Consider the following 20844-nt stretch of genomic DNA (forward strand, 5'->3'; position numbering starts at 1 on the left):
TCTACTGTATGCACTTGGCACACTAGTTGCTGAACCAGGCTTTCTGGCCAGGCACAAAGCTTGCTATATATACAGCATGCATATCTGAAGAGGTGCAGACCCCCCGGGTCCCGGAAGGTGAGCCTTATCAGCTGCTAGTTGGAAGGCTGTTTGTTTCGGCTGTGCCTGAGTCCTAGGCAGCACCATTGTGCTGATTGAGTCAGGTGACTAATGGCCTTGCCTGCCTTGGCCTCAGACTGGAGGAAAGGAAGAGGTGAGCCAAAGGCCTGGGAGTGGACTCTGCTGAAACACCAGACATTTTCTGTGACACTACAGCACCAAGCTGGGGAGGTCTGCTCTCAAAGACCACTGACGGAAGTTAGGCTAGTATAGATCCCCACCTCCTGCTCCTCCTCATGGGACCAATAAATTAGACAGCTGTATTTCTGCCCAGACGGCCTTAGCCTTGCAGGTGTGTGTTTGTATATATGAGTGCAAATTAGTGGCTGTTAAGACTATAATGTGTGTGACCTATGTCTCAGGGAATGTGGTGCAAGAGGAAGCATGTAACCTAAATATTCTCATCCTCTCTATTGCCAGTGATGAGGAGTGATAAAGATATACCAGTGTAAATAGTAGCTACCGTTCATCCACTAGGCCAGTGAAAGGCTACATTTCCTCTTGTTTCATTTAAAATGTCCCCTGGGCTTCACTAAAGTTGCAAAAATAAAACGCAAAGGTTGCATTGAGTTCATCTGACCACTGGAATGTCCATCGTTTACTAAGTTTGTCTCTGAAACAATAATATAATTAATTTCATTTGGATTTATATGGTGTTCACTTGTGCATACACACCATATGACCTCCCACAGGGTAAACATGTTGCGGGCAGCAAGCCTGTGTTGCTCTAAGCAGCCAGTGTGGCGTCTCCCATCAAAATGACAATTTGTTTTTATTAAGCCATGAGTTCCCATTCATGTGTCGTCATATCTGTAAATAAAAGTGACCATATTTCTGCTTGAACATTTCCTTTGCGATTTGAATTTGGCAGAGCAGTTTGCTCCTTTCTCTGTAGGCGTGTGCAAGCTTGGGAAATGCAGAATATCGATCAACCTCTTAAAACATGGAGTAATCCCTGGGAATTACTAACAATGTGAAGACAACTGAAAAGATTAATATATACTACTAGATGTAGAATGTTTGTTCTAATAGCTTCACATCAACAAATATACATTTATAAAAATAAAATGTACTAATATATACTTATATAGTTAAGCTTTTTAAAAATAAGATTTTGTAAGCTTGTACTCTTTTCATTGTTCCTTATAATGAAAAAAAAAATAAAAATAAAACAAAGTAAAACAAAAAATTGAAAGACAACGGGAACAAGGAATTAAACCACACTTTGTCAGTGGTTCGAACAAAAATAGGAGCACTCAAGGGTATTCATAGCATACATGTAGGAACTTGCAATATCCCACTGAGGAACTTGTGAGGCACTGTGAATCGAACAAATTTCTTTCACTGGCATGACTCTACTAAGCACTACTAAATAGTCGCAAACTTCTAGAAAAAAACAGCGAACTTTAGAAGTGTTTTCATTTATAAGTCTGGGGTGTACTGTAAAAGCTTTTTTCCAGAACGTTACAATGGAGTGTTTCCCTCTGTTGTTAAAATATGTTTATTTTTAGAAAAAATAGGTCCCTTTTTTTAAAGCTTAGACCCCTTCACTTTACAAAGAACTACTGAAGGATCCCTTTTGTAAGAAAATGCTGTACAGAAATTGTACTGCTGTACAACTTATATTAGTAATGTGTTAAGATCTGCAATTACCCACTCAGAAAACAAAAAAACCTTAAGAGTACTTTTGGCTTTCCTTGGTTTGTGCCTATCAGAAGGAGGTCTAAGTAGAACCATTTTAGGTGTCTAAGAAACATTTACTTGTTCAATGAAACCTTAATAAAACTGTAAGAAAACGTGTTTCATGCAAAACTTAACACATGGTAATAAATAAATACGCTTATATTATATTACATATATAATTACATTGTTTCCAACTGTCAATAATGATGACGTGCTTTTTTTTAGCTGATATCTAATTACTTCATTTTTTTTTGGCAGTTACTCATAGCTGGCTGCATTATTTTTAAGAAAACAAATATATAATTTTTTGCATTTTGCCTAATGTTGATAATCACACTAGATTTGTTAAATAACAATTAGAAGAAAACATACTGATATATTTTAACACTGTCTTTGTTAATGCTGTGACTTTTGCTAATTAATATAAGGTTTGTGTAGAAGTTCTTGTCTGTTTATTTATTCTTTTCAATAAGATGTAAACCAATTGCTAGGAGTAGACTGGTAGACATGAGGCTACACTTCCTACTATTGTTTAAAACGGCCCTATCTAAATGTAGTGCAGGTCTCCGATGTCATGGTCCAACCAAACACAGTATCAATCAAGCTTGTATAGAATAGGGCTAAATGTATGGATCTCTTTTTTTCCTTCTTTTAGAAACAGGCTGACTACATTTCATCCTACTTAACTGATGGTTCCACAAATGTTTGTAAAGAAAATGCTTGATCACATATTCATTAATAAAACCCACTATTTTATTGATGTATATTAATTTCTAGACAATTATTTTTTATATTTGTGAGTTCACCATTACTGTCTTTTAATCTAATATAATCTTTCATTAATTTTATGTGTTGTCTTTCTTTTTCCATAAACAGAATAAATTATCTCAAAAGTCTCTCAATGATCGATGCTTACAGCTGTCATCATTAGTTTTTTTAATGCCATTGGACCAAGGCACATTTCCTATACCAAGTTACAGACCCATATAAGTTATATACCTTTTTAACCCTTGTTTGTTGCTCAGTTCCGACTTTAAAGCAGTAGAAAGCCGAACATCCAACATGGCTTTGAAAAGGCCTTAAGACTCAGTGACCCATGGACGAAAGGCTAATGTAACACGTGAACAACACGAGAAGGTCCCAGCCTGGAATGTAGTTTTGTGTTCATGTTTGGTATGAATGGCTCACTTCCTTCATGGTCTATGAAGCAAAGAAAGCCTCTGAAATTCTACCCTAAGAGTAAATATTAGTGTATCCTAATGAGGCATTAATCAAAAATGAACATAATTAAAAAGATTTGAATAAGAAGTAGACATCATGTAATAAACATCTAGATGCAATTGGTAAAATGCTGACTAAAAAGAAAGACAATTAAAACATATGAATATAAAATTGTAGTTCTTTATACATTTTTTCCATTCTGTATTTGTATATTGATTTATTTTTTTATTAAATTCTAGGTAGTTTGTGCACTTCTCTTTAATCCTATGTTAATTGAAGAAGCAAGCATTTGTCCAGGAGGCACATATGTCAAGGTTCTTCTGTCTTCAATCTTTCCCCCTAACTCTGTCTCTTTCTCTTTCTGCCCCCCTTCTTTCAAAATCCCATAATTACCAAGTTGACAGGTAACACAGAGGTAGAATAGGCTAACTGCCTAGGAAAGAATGCAAATATCTCCTGTAGGAGGCTGGGAAATGAAGGGAAAGGAGGAGATGTTACAAGTGCAGCTGAAACCCTTCTGTCACTGTCATATGCAAATGTTCCCCCAAACAGAAAAAAACAACCCCAAAAACATTTTACCCATAGATAGCATAATTAATTTTAATTATATTTTGACTGTTCTTGGTTTACCAGAGAAGCTCTCATATTTTAATATGTGCTTTTTTTTTTGGGGGGGGGGGGGGGGGGGGGCATTAAGTAAAACACTCCTACAGTAAAACCAATGATGGAGCCTGAAGTAAGAGAATAAATCAAGTAGAATTTACTGTAAATAGACACGCCTTTCAGTCAGTTAAAAAAGGGAGAATCAAAATATTGCAATAATCACTCTAAGAAAAATAGCTGGTATTTTTTTTTTTAAACAATCAACCAGAGTTCATATTTAGGCCTTCAATTTTACTTTACCTATTAGTTTTATTAAAACTAAGGTAAGTATTTGTTATATTAGTCATGTCATTGATCAACTTGAATTCTGGCCAAAAATACAATAAATAAAATGGGTTGTTCTTTAAGACCTAATAATAATAATAATAATAATAATAATAATAAATTGCCTGGTTTTCCTTTTGAGATATTGCTGAATTTAAGTGTTTAAGTTAAGTGTGAAATTAAACGATTAATTCAGGTAAGATATTAAAAAAGAAATTTCAATTAGCAACAAAAGGTTTTCACTATTCTTAAATCCACACTCTAGCTGCTTTAAATGGTCAAACTACACCCAATTCATATTTTAGGAAAACTCACTGGCTTGTCTTTGTGATCTGTGATGATTTACTGTTTAAACCGGAATACTTAAAAATATTAACTACATTTGAAACAAAGGGGAAAAATATCAACGTGGTTTCTCAGTGGACCTTCCCTGTAAAGTAACAATCTATCACCTGGCATCGTATGTTTACACGCCAGGAAATAATTTCTGACTAGAATAACTGCACACAGTTAAAATCTTCATGCTCTATTGTGACTTGCAAATTAAATCTGATGTAGACTACAGCAATGGCATCTCTTCCTGCAAAGCAAAACTTTTAACGCTTGTACCTGCATATAATGGGACGATCCAACAGCGCCATCTTGTGGTACAGATGCTCACAACAAGTAACATTATTATTGCTGTCAAATTACTCAGAAAAAATGCCGCAAATCATCAAACAAACTTTATTACACAAATAACCCGGGTGAATGCAGAATGCGTTTTTAAACAGTTATTTAATTTTATTACTTTAAAAGATGTCCAAATCTGCCAGGTCCTGTGTGAAAAAAGTTACTTCCCCTTAAACAGAATCTGCAATCAAGTGTTTGTGATAACACTGAGTATTTTACATCACTTTCAATGAATTTTGGCCCATTTGTTTTAATTCAGCCACAATAGGGAGTTTTCGATCATTTTTAGGCTGTTTAAGGTCATGCCACAGGATTTAAGTCTGAAATTTGACAAAACCTTTATTTTTTATTTTTTTCAGCCAACCTTGCTGGTGTGTTTCGGACCATTGTTCTGCTGCATAACCCAAGTGCGTTTCAGGATTTTCTGGAAAAGCACAGAATTCATCAATTATAGCAAGTCAGTCAGGTCCTGAAGCACCCCAGAGCATCACACTACCACCTTTTGTTTGACTTTGGCCTTGACTGTTAGTATGATGTTCTTTTTTTATGAAATGCTGTGTTAGTATTACTCCTGAGGTAACGGGACTCAAACCATCCAAAAAGTTAAGCCTTTTCTCTTACCAGTCCACAAAAGTCTTGAGGATAATCATTTTATTTATTTTTTTTAGTTTTAGTATGTGAGATGTACATCTAAGTTCATTTTTCCCATGGATGTCATTTTTGCCCAGTCTCTTTCTTACTGTTAAATTATAAACACTGAGGCAAGCAAGACCTGCAGTAATTCAGATGTTGTCCTGGGTTATTTTATGAGCTCCTGGATGAGTCATCTTTGTGCTCTTGGAGTAATTTTGGTAGGGTAGCCACTCCTGGAAAGGGTTGTGGATAATGGCTCCCACCATGGTTCGCTGGAGTGCAAAAGCCTTAGAAATGGCTCGGTAACCCTTTCTATATGATATACATGTCAGTTACTGTTTCTTATCTATTATTGAATTTCTTAGAAGATATGTTGTTTTTCTTCTTTTATCGTGATTTATGTTGCAAACAGGTTTCATTTAAGTGATTTCTTGATTTAACGGGTCTGACAGTAATCAGGCCTGTGAGTGGCAGGTTAAATTTAACTCAGCTTTTTAAAAGAAATGTTGTTAATCAATTCAAGAAAATAAATAATTAAATGAATAAATAAACAGGTTTGAATTTGCTAGGTAGCATACACTAGAATGGACACTAGAGCGTCGTGTGGTCTGATGAGTTTACATTTATCCTGTTCCAGAGTGATGGCTGCAGCATCACATATATAAAAGTACACATTATCGTCACCTCATCAGAACTCTCTCCTTGAATACCAAAGTCGGGTTTCCTATCGCATTAGACAAAGAACCGCCCCTGTCCTATCACTATTTGCAAACGCTTGTGTCAATCATACCACAACGCTTGTAATTGGTCGCCGATTGTTCTTTTGTCACGCTCGCCCTTTTACCCTGCGACCTTCTTCACGTTGAAGCATGATTGGCTAATTCTGTGGGTCAACGAACAAAACGCGCATTCCTATTGGTCTGTTTCACTCCGCCCATTCTCCATTGCTCAAGCCAGTTTGAAGGTGAAACTCCTGTCCGGCGACTGAAAGCGATACGATCTGTAGCTTTGCGTTCAGTCAGTGTTGATTGTATTGTATATTTTTTTAAAGAAAAGCTCAGAACAACTAATTAGACCGGCATGTCGTCCATATTCAGCGAGGTTCCTCTAGCCGCTCCCGTCGCCGTGTTCAAACTGACGGCGGATTTCCGTGAAGACCCGAGTCCTAACAAGGTGAACCTCGGAGTAGGAGGTGAGATGCTGTCCGTTATGCGCGTTCACGTTTTGATCTAGCTGCGTCCGTGTATATGCGGTGCTTCTGTCACGCACACTTGCACCAAGTAGTAGTAGCTAGCTAGCTAACTAGTGCTGAGCTGAGTTACCAAGGTTGCCTTTAGTGCCTGACAACAGTGAAGCTCTGAACCTTCAGCTTTGCTCTGTGAAACTGGAAGGCAGAACAGATGACAAGTTTTATGTTTCTGCTCTTTCACTGACCGTCTGCTGCACTCTATACTGCATACCAGGGACCTGATCAGGGATCACATAGCAATATCTGTGCTTTATAACACTCTTCCTGAGTACTGTCCAAATTAAATCATAAATTACTTAAAGTTATCTATTGTCAGTGTCTTAAGGTGTACTAAGATCAGAACCCAGTGCCTAATCCTGGGCAGAACAGTTATTTTTTAGCTGTTCTGTGTCCTTGCTATAAGGACTGAGATCTGCAGTGCACAAAGACCTTTAGGACCAGAGCCAAATCACACACTCACACACACAAAGCTGAGAAATGGTTTCAGATTACTCCTTATTTCTTTGCCAAATACTAAGCTATTTTCTCCACCCCTGTTGGTAGGAGACATTATGATGCACAACACAACCTGTTCTACAGATATGATTTAAAGTAAAGCGCTGAGAAAGCCATGTGTATGCTTATGTGTAATGTTAGAAGGTTTGGGGATATTGTGGCATGTTATGCTATGATGATTAGTTTTTAATCATATCTTGGGTTTGAAATAAAAAAGAAAAAATCCAAAATGTCATATAAGGAAAGGTGTGGATGCAGACTTTTGTGTCACCCTGCATTTTGTGTGTGTGTGTATGTGTGTGTATATATATATATATATATATATATATATATATATATATATATATTGTGTGGGGTTTAATTTGACAGTGTAATTATGTGGGGCATGGCATTTAACTTAATTTTACAAATTATACAGCAATTTTCCAAAAATCAAAGTCCAAGAGGGTTTTCAAGTAAAACATGGATAATTTGGTATCGCATTTAAAGATGAAGAAAGAATGAAGTATAATTGTGCTTTACATTGTTTGTCTTATTGCAATCTTGTTCAATATGTTTATGGGGCCTTGGTTATGAATACTGTATTACCTTTAGCCAGATTAACCAAAATAGATTATTTATTTGTTCATTTTCCATACTGCTTATTTTGTGTAGGGTCACAGGGGCCTAGAGTCTATCCCAGGGAACTCCGGGCACAATGTGTGGTACACCCCACCCTGGATGTGGGGTAAACCCAGGGTACAGGCACACACACATACACTGCAGACGATATGTAAAGCGTCCATCCAGGCTTGCAGTACATCACTTTGGACTGTGGGAGGGGAACCAAAGTACAAGGCATGCAGAAAACATTGCAATATCTAATGCATACAGAGTGACAGATCCAGACTCCCAGCCCTGTAGGTACGAGGCAGCAGTGCTAACCACTAAACTACTAGAGATGGGAGAAAAAAAATCCCTCCAGTGATATACCTTTATTGTAAGGTGTGGCTGATTTGAAAAACCATATTTTAAAATTGTTTTTTAATTTATAAATGTTTGCATTTGAGGGATTAAAATGTTAAAATCCCTCTATAGTCCTACAGGTGGTGCTCTCTAAACTTATTTACAGGTTGGCCGGCAGCAGAGCATCCTGTGTGGTAGAAGCGAACTTTAACGAAATCTAAAAAAACAACAAATAATAATGATATTGAATCAGGATATTTATAAAATTGTGATATTTACAGATTTGCAGTACAGATCATATTAGTGCATAGGTAAAATTATAATATTGTTTTGGGACATCCATGGTGTTTCCCATCCCTATGAACTACCATGCCTCACCACCTAAAGAGTTGAAACTGTTTTTCAGTGAATAGGTAGAAGACCATAAATACGTTTTTTCGTGCATTTTTGTTAAACAGCTAGTGAAGGCACCATATCTTCTTATTTCCCAGTATTTTGTGTTTTGTTTTCCCCAGAGTGATTAATTAACACATCTCAAATGTTTAACAATTTCTTGTAAAGTAACTTAGTTTCCTCATCTCCCACTCTCAGCCTGTTGTCACTGAAACCACAATGAGTCATGAATAATTATAAACAGACCCTCAGTGTTTAAATTAATATGTATTAGTTGACTGTGTAAGTTAGAAATTAGCTTGAATATGAGTCAGAAGCCATATCAAATATTACATCATGCAAGTTGCAGGGACTGTGAGTTTATCAGTATTTTCAGTAAATTCTGTATATTGTAACTAGTTACATTCCCAAACCTCAGGATAAGTAAATTATTGGCATTTGTACTGATCTGTGCAATCAGTGCTAAGACAAATGATAAAATAGTGAACGCAACCTTTACCCTTCGGTTCGGCTATGTAACCAGATAATTTATTTATTGCACTGTAGCGATAAATCTTGGCATACTTTGCTAGCAAGCATGTATCCAGAGGAAATCAGTGGTCATATCATGCATCCATATCACCTCAGTAAAAGGTCATGCCATAGACTGGTGGTGAGTTTAGTACAGTCTTATGTGGTTTGAGTGGCAGTGTCTCTTGTATGCTGATGATTGTAGGCCTGGGTTTATTATGAAGGGGAATTTCCTAGGACTATAAGAGAAGTAGGAAAGAGGATGAGGTTTGTTCAATTTTTGATTTCCCTGACGTTGCTGCAACTCTTTATAACCTGAAAGCCATCAGAATACAGGAACGAAAGGCAATTTGCACATGCTGTGCCTCCACAAAGTATTCACTGTTCAGTGATTGTTTCTCACTTAAGGTGTTTAACAAGGTACAGCAGTCTTAATTTTTTATTTTCACTTGGTCCGATTGTGTACCTGCACAATGAATAATCCAATTATTTTGAGAGGTCTCATATCTAAAAGTCCAAAGCACTGTGTTTAAAGCCTCATCATTTAAAGCTTTGAAACATCTTAAACATCTTCGAAAAATTGGGCACAACTCGATATGCTGTAGACCACGAGCTCAGGGAAAAAATAGAGTTCTCAGAGGAACGTACAAAAGGTGAAAACCAGCTGAAATAGGAAAATATTTTAAATCTCAGCAGTATCATCACCTAAGAGAAAGGCCTTGTTAGTAAGTATGAGGGCTTTTGGAAAGATCTTGTCATCTGATGAGAGTATGGTCTGGCCAAAGTGCAACAAAACCGCTAAACACTACGGTGTAGCAATACGGTTCCCATGATTACCCACAGTGCTGGTAGCATCGTATAAAAAATAAATGATGACTTAAAAATTGCGGTCTTCCAACATTTTCTATATAATTTGCCAAAGTTGAGGAGAAAATAGATTGATGAATGGAAGAAATAATTAAAATAAAAAAGTGTAATGTTCATATAAAACACTGGAGACAATTTAAATACTGTTTATCGTCATGAACATGTAAATTATAGTTGTTTGTTTTTGTGCCTTTTATAGCATATAGGACAGATGAGAGTCAGCCATGGGTACTGCCTGTTGTGAGAAAGGTGGAGAAGCTGATTGCTGGTGATGACAGTCTAAACCACGAGTACCTGCCCATCCTAGGTCTACCTGAGTTCCGTTCCAGCGCTTCAAAGATTGTTCTGGGGATGGACAGTCCTGCTATTCTGGAGAAGAGGGTAAGTACTAGTCTGGGCATCAGTATTTGGGAGTGTGGGGAGAATTTTTTTGGCTAACATTCCATTTAGAATGAGGACTTTATTCAACATGCACACTGTAATTTAAATTTGCAATTCTGGAGAACTGTTCTGATCTTATTGTGAGTTCTAAGGTCATCATTAAAGTAAGAGGTATCGCGCAACACAATAATTTGTTTCAATGTGCTCTTTACATGTCGTGAAGGTAGGAGGCGTTCAGTGTCTTGGAGGAACTGGTGCTTTAAAGATTGGTGCTGAGTTTCTGCGCAGATTTCACAATGGAAACAATAACACAAAAACACCTGTTTATGTCTCTACGCCCACATGGGGTAAGACAAATATTTCTCATGTTTTGTGCATTTTAAATACAGACATCTCATCTTGCAAAATGTCTTACAAGTTGTTGACAGCATTGATTGATGTGTGTACAGAGCTATCCTATTTTATGTTGTTCTTGGTAATCCTGGATAGAATAGATCGGCTTATTTGTATGTATATTATTATTTTTGAATGCTCTTTAAAAGAATACAGATAAGCGGTAATCTCAGTGTTACAATACTAAAAACAAACAAAAAATTTGTATTCCTTACAACCACAATTTTTAACCCCATAATGCTAAAAAGCAGCCAAACTCAAAGAGAAGAAATACCCAACCTGGCAACTCATAGCTTTCACAGAATCATTTCCATCTACCCATTGTTATCTATTGTTCATACCTATCCCTAAATGTTACTGCATGCATTTAAGACTCATTTAATGTTAAGAAGGAACCGTAATTGGTACTTGAGCCAGTTAAACACAGAATAGTCATATTCTGACATGAAACCAATTCATTAAATCACAATTTTTGGAAAGGAATGCATGGTTAAAAGGTACATAAAATAAGTCTTTATCTTAATGTAAGAAAACATTTAGGCTGTTTTTTATTTTTACTTCTCTAGAGAACCACAATGCTGTTTTTGCTAATGCTGGGTTCGAGGATATCCGTTCATACAAATATTGGGATGCAGAGAAGCGTGGACTGAACCTCTCTGGGCTTCTGAGTGATTTAGAGGTGAGGTGTAAACCTGGCAATCCTGTTTTAAATTAAACACTCTCATCTTGACTACAACAACTTATTTACCTAAGAAACACTTACAACTTTCACTTCGACCCTTCATGGGATTTATTCTCATCCAAACATTTTTTTTCCCTCTACTCAAAAGCAGCCGTTGCAAAATTATCATCCTTAAACAATGGGCTGTATATATAAAGAGGCATTATTAACATGCCTTTAATTAAGACCTTTTATACCAAAGAAGTGCAAAATTATCTGGAAATGTTTATCAGAAAGATGATGCATGAACATAACATTTTTTATTGAATTCTTTTTTAATTACTTATGAATTAATTTGTAAAAGTGGATAATTTATGGCCATGGGCACCAATTGTTTGTTTAGTGAAACTTGTCACATACAAGAACAAGAAGTTGGTGCGCCTGCTGTAAAATATGTTGGTGAAAAATCAATGCTATTTGCATTTATATTTACAGCATTTGGTAGATACTCTGAGCGACTTTTTTTTATTTTTTTTATCTCATTATGCAACTAAACAGTCGAGGGTGAAGGGCTTTGATCGAGAGTGCAGTGATCAACGGTTCTGTGATCAACAGTGGAAACTTGGTGGTGGTGGAATTTGAACCTGGGACCTTCTGATCAGTAGTCCAACACCTTAACCAATAAGCTGATGTTATCTGTAAAGGTGTATGTAAAAATAAAATCTAAGAAGGATCTCCATGTGCTAGTGCAAACATCTATAGTTTAGCTTATAGCATTTATGATTTTTGACCTGTTGCTACATACTTGATAAGTATGGTTTGTCTGATAAATTAGCACTTACAGACAAATAGGCATGTGAACAGAAGTCCCATCAAACGCTTGCCTTTCTGTTTTCAGTGTTGCTTAACAAAAGGCCTAGTTAGCCGATGTTGCCTTTAAAAACCTTAAGCTTACTGTAAAGGCCTAACTTTTATTCCCCAGCAGGGGGAGTACTGTATCTGGTAGCATTCTCTTCAGGGCTAACTAACTGCTAATGCTGCAAATTTATGGTATCACATGATCAGTTTAGTCTCCCAAAGAAGTAATTGGGACTTCATTATGTATGTCATGATGTCTAGGTTACATACATTTATATAAAGTAAGCTTTTATACAATCCAAATCATTTTTTTACACAATCCAAATAAGTTCAGCCACAATGTGTTTATTTTTTTTCCCAATCATGCCGTCAGCATTAAGCTGTTAAATCCATGACCATGTGCATTTGTGGTCAAATTCTTCCATATAGTTAAACTTAAAATATCTTGGTGTGTTTTTATTAATTGTCGTCTATTCACATGAAGAGTCTCAAATAGTATAACGTAATTATGCACTACGATATCATTTAATGGTAATGCGTGTTGTGACTTACAGAGTGCACCGGAACACTCTATCTTTGTCCTGCACGCCTGCGCCCATAACCCCACAGGCACAGATCCAAGCCAGGATGACTGGAAGAAGATTGCTGAAGTCATGAAGGTAAGGGGTTCAGTTTAAGTCACTTCATTCATGACACAACATGAGCAATAGTGCACCATGCAGTGACTAATTACTGTGAAATAATGTTTACATTATAATTAGATTTGTTTATAATGTTGTATTTGCGACTTTTAGAGGAGGAATCTCTTTGCCTTCTTTGACTCGGCATATCAAGGATTTGCCTCTGGAAACTTAGAGAAGGATGCTTGGGCAGTCCGTTATTTCGTGTCTCAGGGTTTTGAAACATTCGTTGCCCAGTCTTTCTCTAAGAACTTTGGCCTGTACAGTAAGTTAGTCTTTACTGCTAACTAAAACTAACAGAATCAGTAGAATACCAAGAGAATATCATCTTAAAACTATGAAGACCTGTTTAATGCTAAGCTATTGTACACAGATGAGAGGGTGGGTAACCTGACAGTTGTGGCTAAAGATGCAGACAACATGAGCCGTGTCCTCTCTCAAATGGAAAAGATTGTCCGTATCACCTGGTCCAATCCACCATCACAGGGAGCCCGCGTGGTCGCGATAACGCTGAACACCCCAGAACTCTTTGCTGAGTGGTATGTATTAGTGCCATCAAGTTCCTAAAAAGTTACATTTAAATATAAATTAATGGTGTTTTGTTGCTTTTAAGGTTAAATCCACCATTAAAATCATAAAAAGGCGCACATATTTTCACATTCATATTGCATACATGCTGTCTTTATGGCTATTGAAAATTTTATTTAGTGGCGCAGTGGTAAAGTGCTCGCCCTATCATGTGGAGATCGCTGGTTCGATTCTCGGGTGATGCTGTTACCTCTCACAGCCGGAGGTCTAGAGAGAGCTGATTGGCCGAGCTCTCTCTGAGGGGCGGGATGAGAGGTACTTTGTGCTCCCACGTTAATTACGGCTTTATAGCCATATCAGGGGCGTCTGTGAGCACGCGGAAGAAGCGGCTAGCGCTTTCCTCCGAGTGTGTTACTCCGCCCCTAACGGTGCGTGAGCAAGCAGTTCGAAAAGATGCGGTCGACTTAGCGTCACGCGGTTCGGAGGAAACACGTGATAGTCTTCGGCTTAGTCTTTCTTTCTCTCTGTCTGTCTAATCAATGCAGGTTTTTCCTTCCTTTCCTTTTCCTTCTTATCCTTTTTTGTTGTAAAACAACGCTGAACAATATGCCAAAATGTGCAGTAATCTTCTTTGAACCATTGATATTGAGACATATCTGCTCCCTAAAGTCTAATCTAAGGTGCTGTTAATTGGTAATTTTTGAGGCTGGTAACGCTAAATGAATAACTTCTTCGCAGCAGTGGTCAGTCCATCCTGGGAAGCTCCTGCAAGCCAGTTTTATCATGGATTTCATCGCGAAATCTGCAAATGCATTTTTTTGCAACTGACTTCTTGTTGTTGTTGTTTTTTTACTTAATTATTTAATTCTACATGTGTTATTTCATAGTTTTTCGGGGAAAACCCAGTATTGCTCTAGAATATAGAAAATAAATCCAAACTTTTACCATTTGTCCAAACTTTTGTCTGGTATCGTATTTGCATAAATTATAATTTTCACATTATCAATTTAAATAAAAATTTTATTTGTCACATACACAGTCATACACAGTAGGATATGCAGTGAAATGCTATCAATGTATCAATTTTGAGTTGTACAAAATAAGCCAATCTTAACGCGTTCCTTTTTGCATTGTACAGGAAGGATAATGTTAAGACGATGGCTGATAGGGTTTTGCTGATGCGTGCTGAATTGAAGGCCAAATTGAAGGCACTTGGCACCCCAGGCACCTGGGAGCACATCACTGAGCAAATCGGGATGTTCAGCTTCACAGGCCTTAACCGTAAGCATCGTCCTTACCACAACACACACTGTATTAATCATAGCAGGGTATTTAGGCTGTGTTTAGTATACAGTACATTATTTCATTTTGTACTAGCGTTAGTACTCTTCTTTAACAGGTAAAGAGTTTGTAGAAATAGTTAAAAAGTTAAATGTAAAAAAAGCTGGTCAGCTGTAATGTAACCAGTGATGTTATTATGTTAGGTTGAAGTCCACGTACATGTCTGCCTGTCTTCCTGAACAGCAGAACTCTCTGTCTGACTTATTAATACTAAGAAATACAATTTTGTAAGGTTAAGTAGCTTATGCCTTGTTTACGCAAAGTTGTACTTTTTTCGTCGTCAGCCAAATACACGTCCTGCTTGGTAATCGGAGCGTGAATCACAGATGAGAAATCCCATGTTTAAAGTATTCCCAGTAAAAATATTTAATTTAGCTTTTCTAACTAATATCAGTGCAGGTGTTTTGATCATATAGCTTATCAGTAGCTTTTTTTTTTTTTTTTTTTTTTTAAACTAGATAATTGCATCACTTTTATCAAACATTTTGATTTTACTCATGGTGCAGGTTAAACTTAAGGCACATTTGTAAGTACTACCAAAGTTGAAATAAATTCTAACGGTTGATTTAAGACATGCCCACTGTTTGACACATGCACAGTATGCTGTCAGAACTTGCTCATAACTTCACCTCTACTCAACATTTTTAATTAATCTGTGGCGCAGGTTTATCTTCACGCAGATACCAAAGTACTGCCAAAGTTTCTTTAAATTTCTTCCAGTCAGTTTTGCGTGGTGCTATGACAAAAAGCACACTTGAAATGTAAAGATATCAATAATGGAGCGAGTTCTGACCAATGTACAGATAAAATCTTTCTTTTATTTATATAAATGCATTGTCACTGTACAGGTCCAATTTGTTTAACAGATTAACCTTGTAATAATATCTGTGTATATATAAATAACTATTTAATATAAGTAGATCTATGGTGCGTTTAGGGATATGGCTTAGAATTAGGAAAAAAAAAAACTATCAGCCCTGATGAGTAGACCAAATTATTGAAAACATTTAAAGTAAAACATGCATGTCTGCACATGTTCTAAACAATTTATTTTGCTTGTGTTTCAGCCAAACAAGTGGAGTACATGGTGAAGGAGAAGCACATTTATTTGATGGCCAGTGGCCGTATCAACATGTGTGGCCTAACCACTAAGAATATTGACTACGTGGCTGAGTCCATTCATGAAGCTGTCACCAGGGTCCAATAATCATATTTCTCATGCAGTCTTTCTGTTTGTGTGTGACAAATAAGCCACCTTCTAAATGTGGCGATGTCCTCTCACACTTGTACCCCCGAACCTTATCATTTGCTTGCTCTATGATCAAACATAAACTATAAACTCAATTACAATTCAAGGTTACATAGTTGTCCAAGAGAGATAGTTCTGTGTCGTCTGTATTTCACATGCGCTCATCCTGGATTAGATCATAAATCCGATGCACTTTCTTGTATAATTATGGAGTGATAAATTAATACCACTAATATTCTGTTTTTAAAAATGCCAGTAATATAGTGCTCATGTATGTTTTGTTTGTTAGGCAAAGTTATGAGTTGATTCTGTAAACTGAACAAAGAGGTCAAATATAGACACACCCAAAACTAGTCCTTCGGGTGCAGGGTTATGTTTCCATAAGGGAGTGATAAATAAACACATCTGTGCTTATATGCAATAGGATAAAAAGTGATCTGCATGAGACTATTTGAATATTATACTGTCGAGTCACTAGCTCATGGCTACAAAGGAAGTTGTTTTGCATAAGCTTTACCCAAAACATTAAACTAACTTGCTTTATGTAACCTGCACCAACCTCTGGTGAGGCATAAATACAACCACCACCTGACTATCCTTCGTGGCTGCATCATCTAGATATTATCATTAGTTCTTTTTAGATACTGGCATGAACTACAGTGATTATCACCATAGTCAAAAATAAGAACAGTGTATATTTAATGTCAACAGTTCTTGAAAACATTTTGCACTTTATGATCAGCTTTTGCATCCTGTGAATGCTGTGTATATGTGTGTTTAGGGTCAGTGCAGTGTCATGGTCTCTGTCAAATATAATAACATATTAGCACAAGTAAGCTTTGGCTTATGATTTCCCCAGAATGTTAAATATACATACACGAAATATAATAATTAGGACAAACTGAACCAACCTCTTAAAATAAAAAGAAAAAAAAATGAAGAACACCAACTGTCCTGCTTATTTGAACAAAGTCCTTGGGGCAGAAATACCTGGAATATGTTCTCTTGTTCAGAATGTCTTGTTATCACAGTAGAATAGCCAACAGGTCATGGGACCTTAGCTAACAGAAAAGGCCTTGAAAGAGCATACAGTTATAGTGTTTAGTCAATGCTTTTAGACCTAGACAAAATATGACAATTTGCCTGGTAAAACATACTTTAAAATAAATGCTATAGTATGTTTTTTTTTGTTTTTTTTTCCCGCATGTGGGTAATATTTGACTCATGCATTTTTATATGTTAACTGATCAGTCATAACATTAAGATCACCAAGAGGTAAGGGAAATAACATTATCATTAAAATGGCTTCTTTCGAAGGGTCCGGTGTATTAGGCTGCAATGAACAGTCAGCTTGTAAAGTTCATGTGTCAGAACTAGGAAAAATAGGTAAAAGTGTAAATATCAACACAAATAAGTTAAAGCCTCTTCAAAGCACAAGGCATTATGTGGTGCTCGTGGTATACCTAGTACCTACCGAAAATATTCCAAGGAAGGACAACCAGTGAACTGGAGATAGGGTCATGGGTGACCTCACTGTCTCACTGGTGCTCGTGGACTGTGAAAACTAGTTTGTCTGGTCCACTTCCTGGGTTTTTTTATGTAACTTACCTGGAAATGAGATGGGACAAGGATGCACTGTGCGATGAAGGAAAGCCATCTAACCTGCCTAACTGTGCGTGTGTATACAATGCTTGGCCAAAAATAGTCACTACAGTAGAACTCAAAGCTATGTTAATAGTGAACTAAGAGCATTTCCACATGCACATTCACATGCGGAGGGAACTTAAGACTAAACAGCTATCATTGATGCTAACTGAAAGAAAATGCTTCAATTTGCAAGAGAGCATAAAGAATGGGCTGGGTTACCCTGTTCCAGAATGATGGATGCATCGCAGTCATCTTCAGTAAATGGGGTACAACTGTATTCCTAGTATCAAGTCACTCCTGAACCTGCGATAATGTCAGATAATGTCTTACCTGCGCTATGAAGAAAAAAAAAATAGGACCATTTCTCAGTGATCCACAGTCTTCTGTCACAGAATGCAAGTTGCTTGTAGTCCAGTGTGAAGTTTCCACAGTTGTTAATGATTTTGGATGCCATATCATCTGCTTATAAACCCTTTTTTGATTTTTTTGTAGGAGATATGCTAATATTTTGGGGTAGAGCATTTCTGGTTTTCAAGGCGTGAAATGTTTCACTTTGTTAGGTTTTACTGAGCATGCTGGTGTACAGTATATGAGTTATTGTGGTAACTTTGTCACACTCGCTTCAATTTATTTTTATGCAAATCCCAGGAGCGTACATTAGGTTTTTTGCTTCCATCTGAAAACTGGTTTGTCTTGTACTGTATTTCTTTCTTTACAGCCATGCATATACTCTTCTGTAATGTAATTTATTTATTAGTTTTTAAGTTATGTATGGAAATACTGAATGATTTTGCACATAATTATGCAGACATGATAAACATATATAACAAAATTGGTACAGCATATAATATCGTGCCTAAGACTATGATAGTTTAAATGTTCTAATTAAATTATGCAAAATTTTTTGAGATGGATTATATACCCACCTATATACTGTATATACAAACAGACACACAGCTATACTGCAACAAGACCAACAATTCCAAGTTAAATTTATTTATTTAAAAAGTGTATATAATATGATCTTATACAATTCTTATCTACTATATTTGTAAATCTTTTATTTCTTATACACTCCTTAACATTTCTTTATAAACACTATATTTCTATATCAACTTTACTCTTTTACTCAGCCATTGCTTGCTATCTTTACTGAGAGTACATAGGAGAGATGGCTTCTCAGACCATATTTTTTCCCACTGACTAGCAATACTAACAGGCTATAAGGCTTGAATGTACGCATCATAAGAACAAGTGAGAGAGAGAGAGCCTGAGGGAGGGAAGCAGTGTATTTTGTGCTCTGCCAGCTGCTGCTAGCTTACATAGTGCTACTGCAATTCCCTGAAGCCGCTGTATTGTGTGTGTGTGTGTTTGTGAGTATGAGAGATAGTGTGGGCGTGCATGTGTGGAGGGGGGTTGGGCCCAGACGTCAGCAGGTGTCACATGTTCTTATGCCTGCAATGCAGCAATGGGTCCAAGTGCGCTTTCTCCAAGTCTCCCATGTCTCTCAGTAAAGCAGAGTCAGCTTACTGTATTGCACAACAGAACATCGGTCCACGTGACTTAAGAGCAGCAGCACTGCTGACAAGCGTCTTTTCAAAAAAGAAAAACACACAAAATTTCAAGAAATCAATAGAAAAAGAGGGTTATTCATCATACAGTTTTGTTATTGCTTATCATTACTATACATAGCTAGAGAAGGGATATCAAGGACCTGTTGTTGTTGCCAGCCTGAGTCAGTATTTCTCTGTGCTGTAAACTGATAGAATCGAGTTAAACACCATCATTGATTCCTAGCAGCTCTGAGGCACTGTGGATCTCCTGGGTGTGTGCCTCATGCAGACAGACTTCTCAATTCTCGTTAGCTACAGTGTAGGATACTGATGCCTGCTCCATGCATGCAGGACAGGAGAGCTCTTGTTGGTGAAGGATAGTTAAAAAAAAAAACACAGCAGTGCTGTACATGCAAAATATTTTCTTGCCATGCATCTCACCCCTTTAGTATATCAGTTAGTAATGTTGGCAGGGATGAGCTTTAACTGATATAACATAGCATGAGTACAACATGCTGGTGATTGGATGGCAGTGATGCAGAAATGGCACCTTTGATGTTAGTTTTCATGTACAGTATTGGGTTTTTTCTTCTTTTGAGCGACACAAATGCCGATTAAGCAGTAGCATGGGCAGCATTCCTTGTATTATAAGCTGAGGGTAGACATGAGTAAACTATTCACAAACATAGTTATTATTTCAAGATCAACTTTAAAAATGCCAGAACCTCATATACAATGAAATTGGCATACTTTATAAATATATATATATATATATATATATATATATACTACCAGTCAAAACTTTGGGGTCACTTGCAAATTTCTTTGTTTTTGATTAGTAATTAATTTTCTACATTCTACAACAATACTGGGGATTTCAAAACTATAAAATAACACATATGGAATTAGGTAATTATGTAACAACAAAAACAACAGTTAGGTGTTATTTTAAGACACAGAGGTCAGCCTTTCTGTAATAGTTCTTGCAAGAACGGTATTGTCAAGTGCATTTGCAAAATCTGTCAAGCACCATAATGAAACTGGCTCTCATGAAGGCCATCCCAGGAGGGTGAGACAAAAACCTACCTCTGCCGCAGACGAGAAGTTCATTTAGAGTTATCAGCCTGGAAAATGACCAATTAACAGCACCTCAGACTAGAGGCGTTATGAAGTCTTTACAGAGCATAAGTAGCAGACACATCTCACCATCAACTGTTCAAAGGATATTAATGCATTTTTTGGACGCCTTCAGCATTCCTTCACAATGTAGAAAGAAATAAAAATCAGGAACGATCATGAAGTTAGAAAGTGACCCCAAACTTTTGAACGGTATATATATATATATATATATATATATATACAGAGAGAGAGAGAGACTGAGGTGATAGTTTAGTTCTAATGCATTCAAGTCTGTTCAAGATATGGCTTTTTAACTGCCTAGTGCTATATATACATATATATATATATATATATATATATATATATATATATATATATATATATATTAAAAACTAAACATATGAGATATGAGGCTTCTTTGAAATTGTAGGAATATTAAAATAAAGCATGCCATTAAATAATTACTCTCTGCATGAAAAACCTGTTGACTTAGTGTGCTTAGACTTTGTATGCATGTATATACTGTAAAGTATATTGCAAAAAATGCTCAAATCTTTTAAATGTGATCTAATATTATCTAATAAACCTTTTCGGAAACATTTGTATAATATATTCATATATATTGATATTCTTATTTGTATAAGAAGTATTTTTGCAAATAAAAGGAAACATTTGTTTGG

The 20844-nt window shown here is 36.6% G+C and overlaps 1 protein-coding gene across 1 annotated transcript; it reads left to right on the forward strand.

Moving 5' to 3' along the window:
• The first annotated feature begins 6240 nt into the window (after nt 1-6240).
• Nucleotides 6241-16788, forward strand: got1 (glutamic-oxaloacetic transaminase 1, soluble). Its single transcript, XM_053503040.1, has 9 exons — nt 6241-6487; nt 9954-10135; nt 10359-10482; nt 11095-11207; nt 12602-12706; nt 12842-12992; nt 13101-13266; nt 14394-14536; nt 15664-16788. The coding sequence occupies exons 1-9, from the start codon at nt 6376-6378 to the stop codon at nt 15801-15803; spliced, it is 1236 nt and encodes a 411-aa protein (XP_053359015.1). The 5' UTR covers nt 6241-6375; the 3' UTR covers nt 15804-16788.
• The last annotated feature ends 4056 nt before the right edge of the window (nt 16789-20844 follow it).

This window comes from Clarias gariepinus, chromosome 8 (genome assembly GCF_024256425.1).
Source record: "Clarias gariepinus isolate MV-2021 ecotype Netherlands chromosome 8, CGAR_prim_01v2, whole genome shotgun sequence".
Taxonomy (NCBI): domain Eukaryota; kingdom Metazoa; phylum Chordata; class Actinopteri; order Siluriformes; family Clariidae; genus Clarias; species Clarias gariepinus.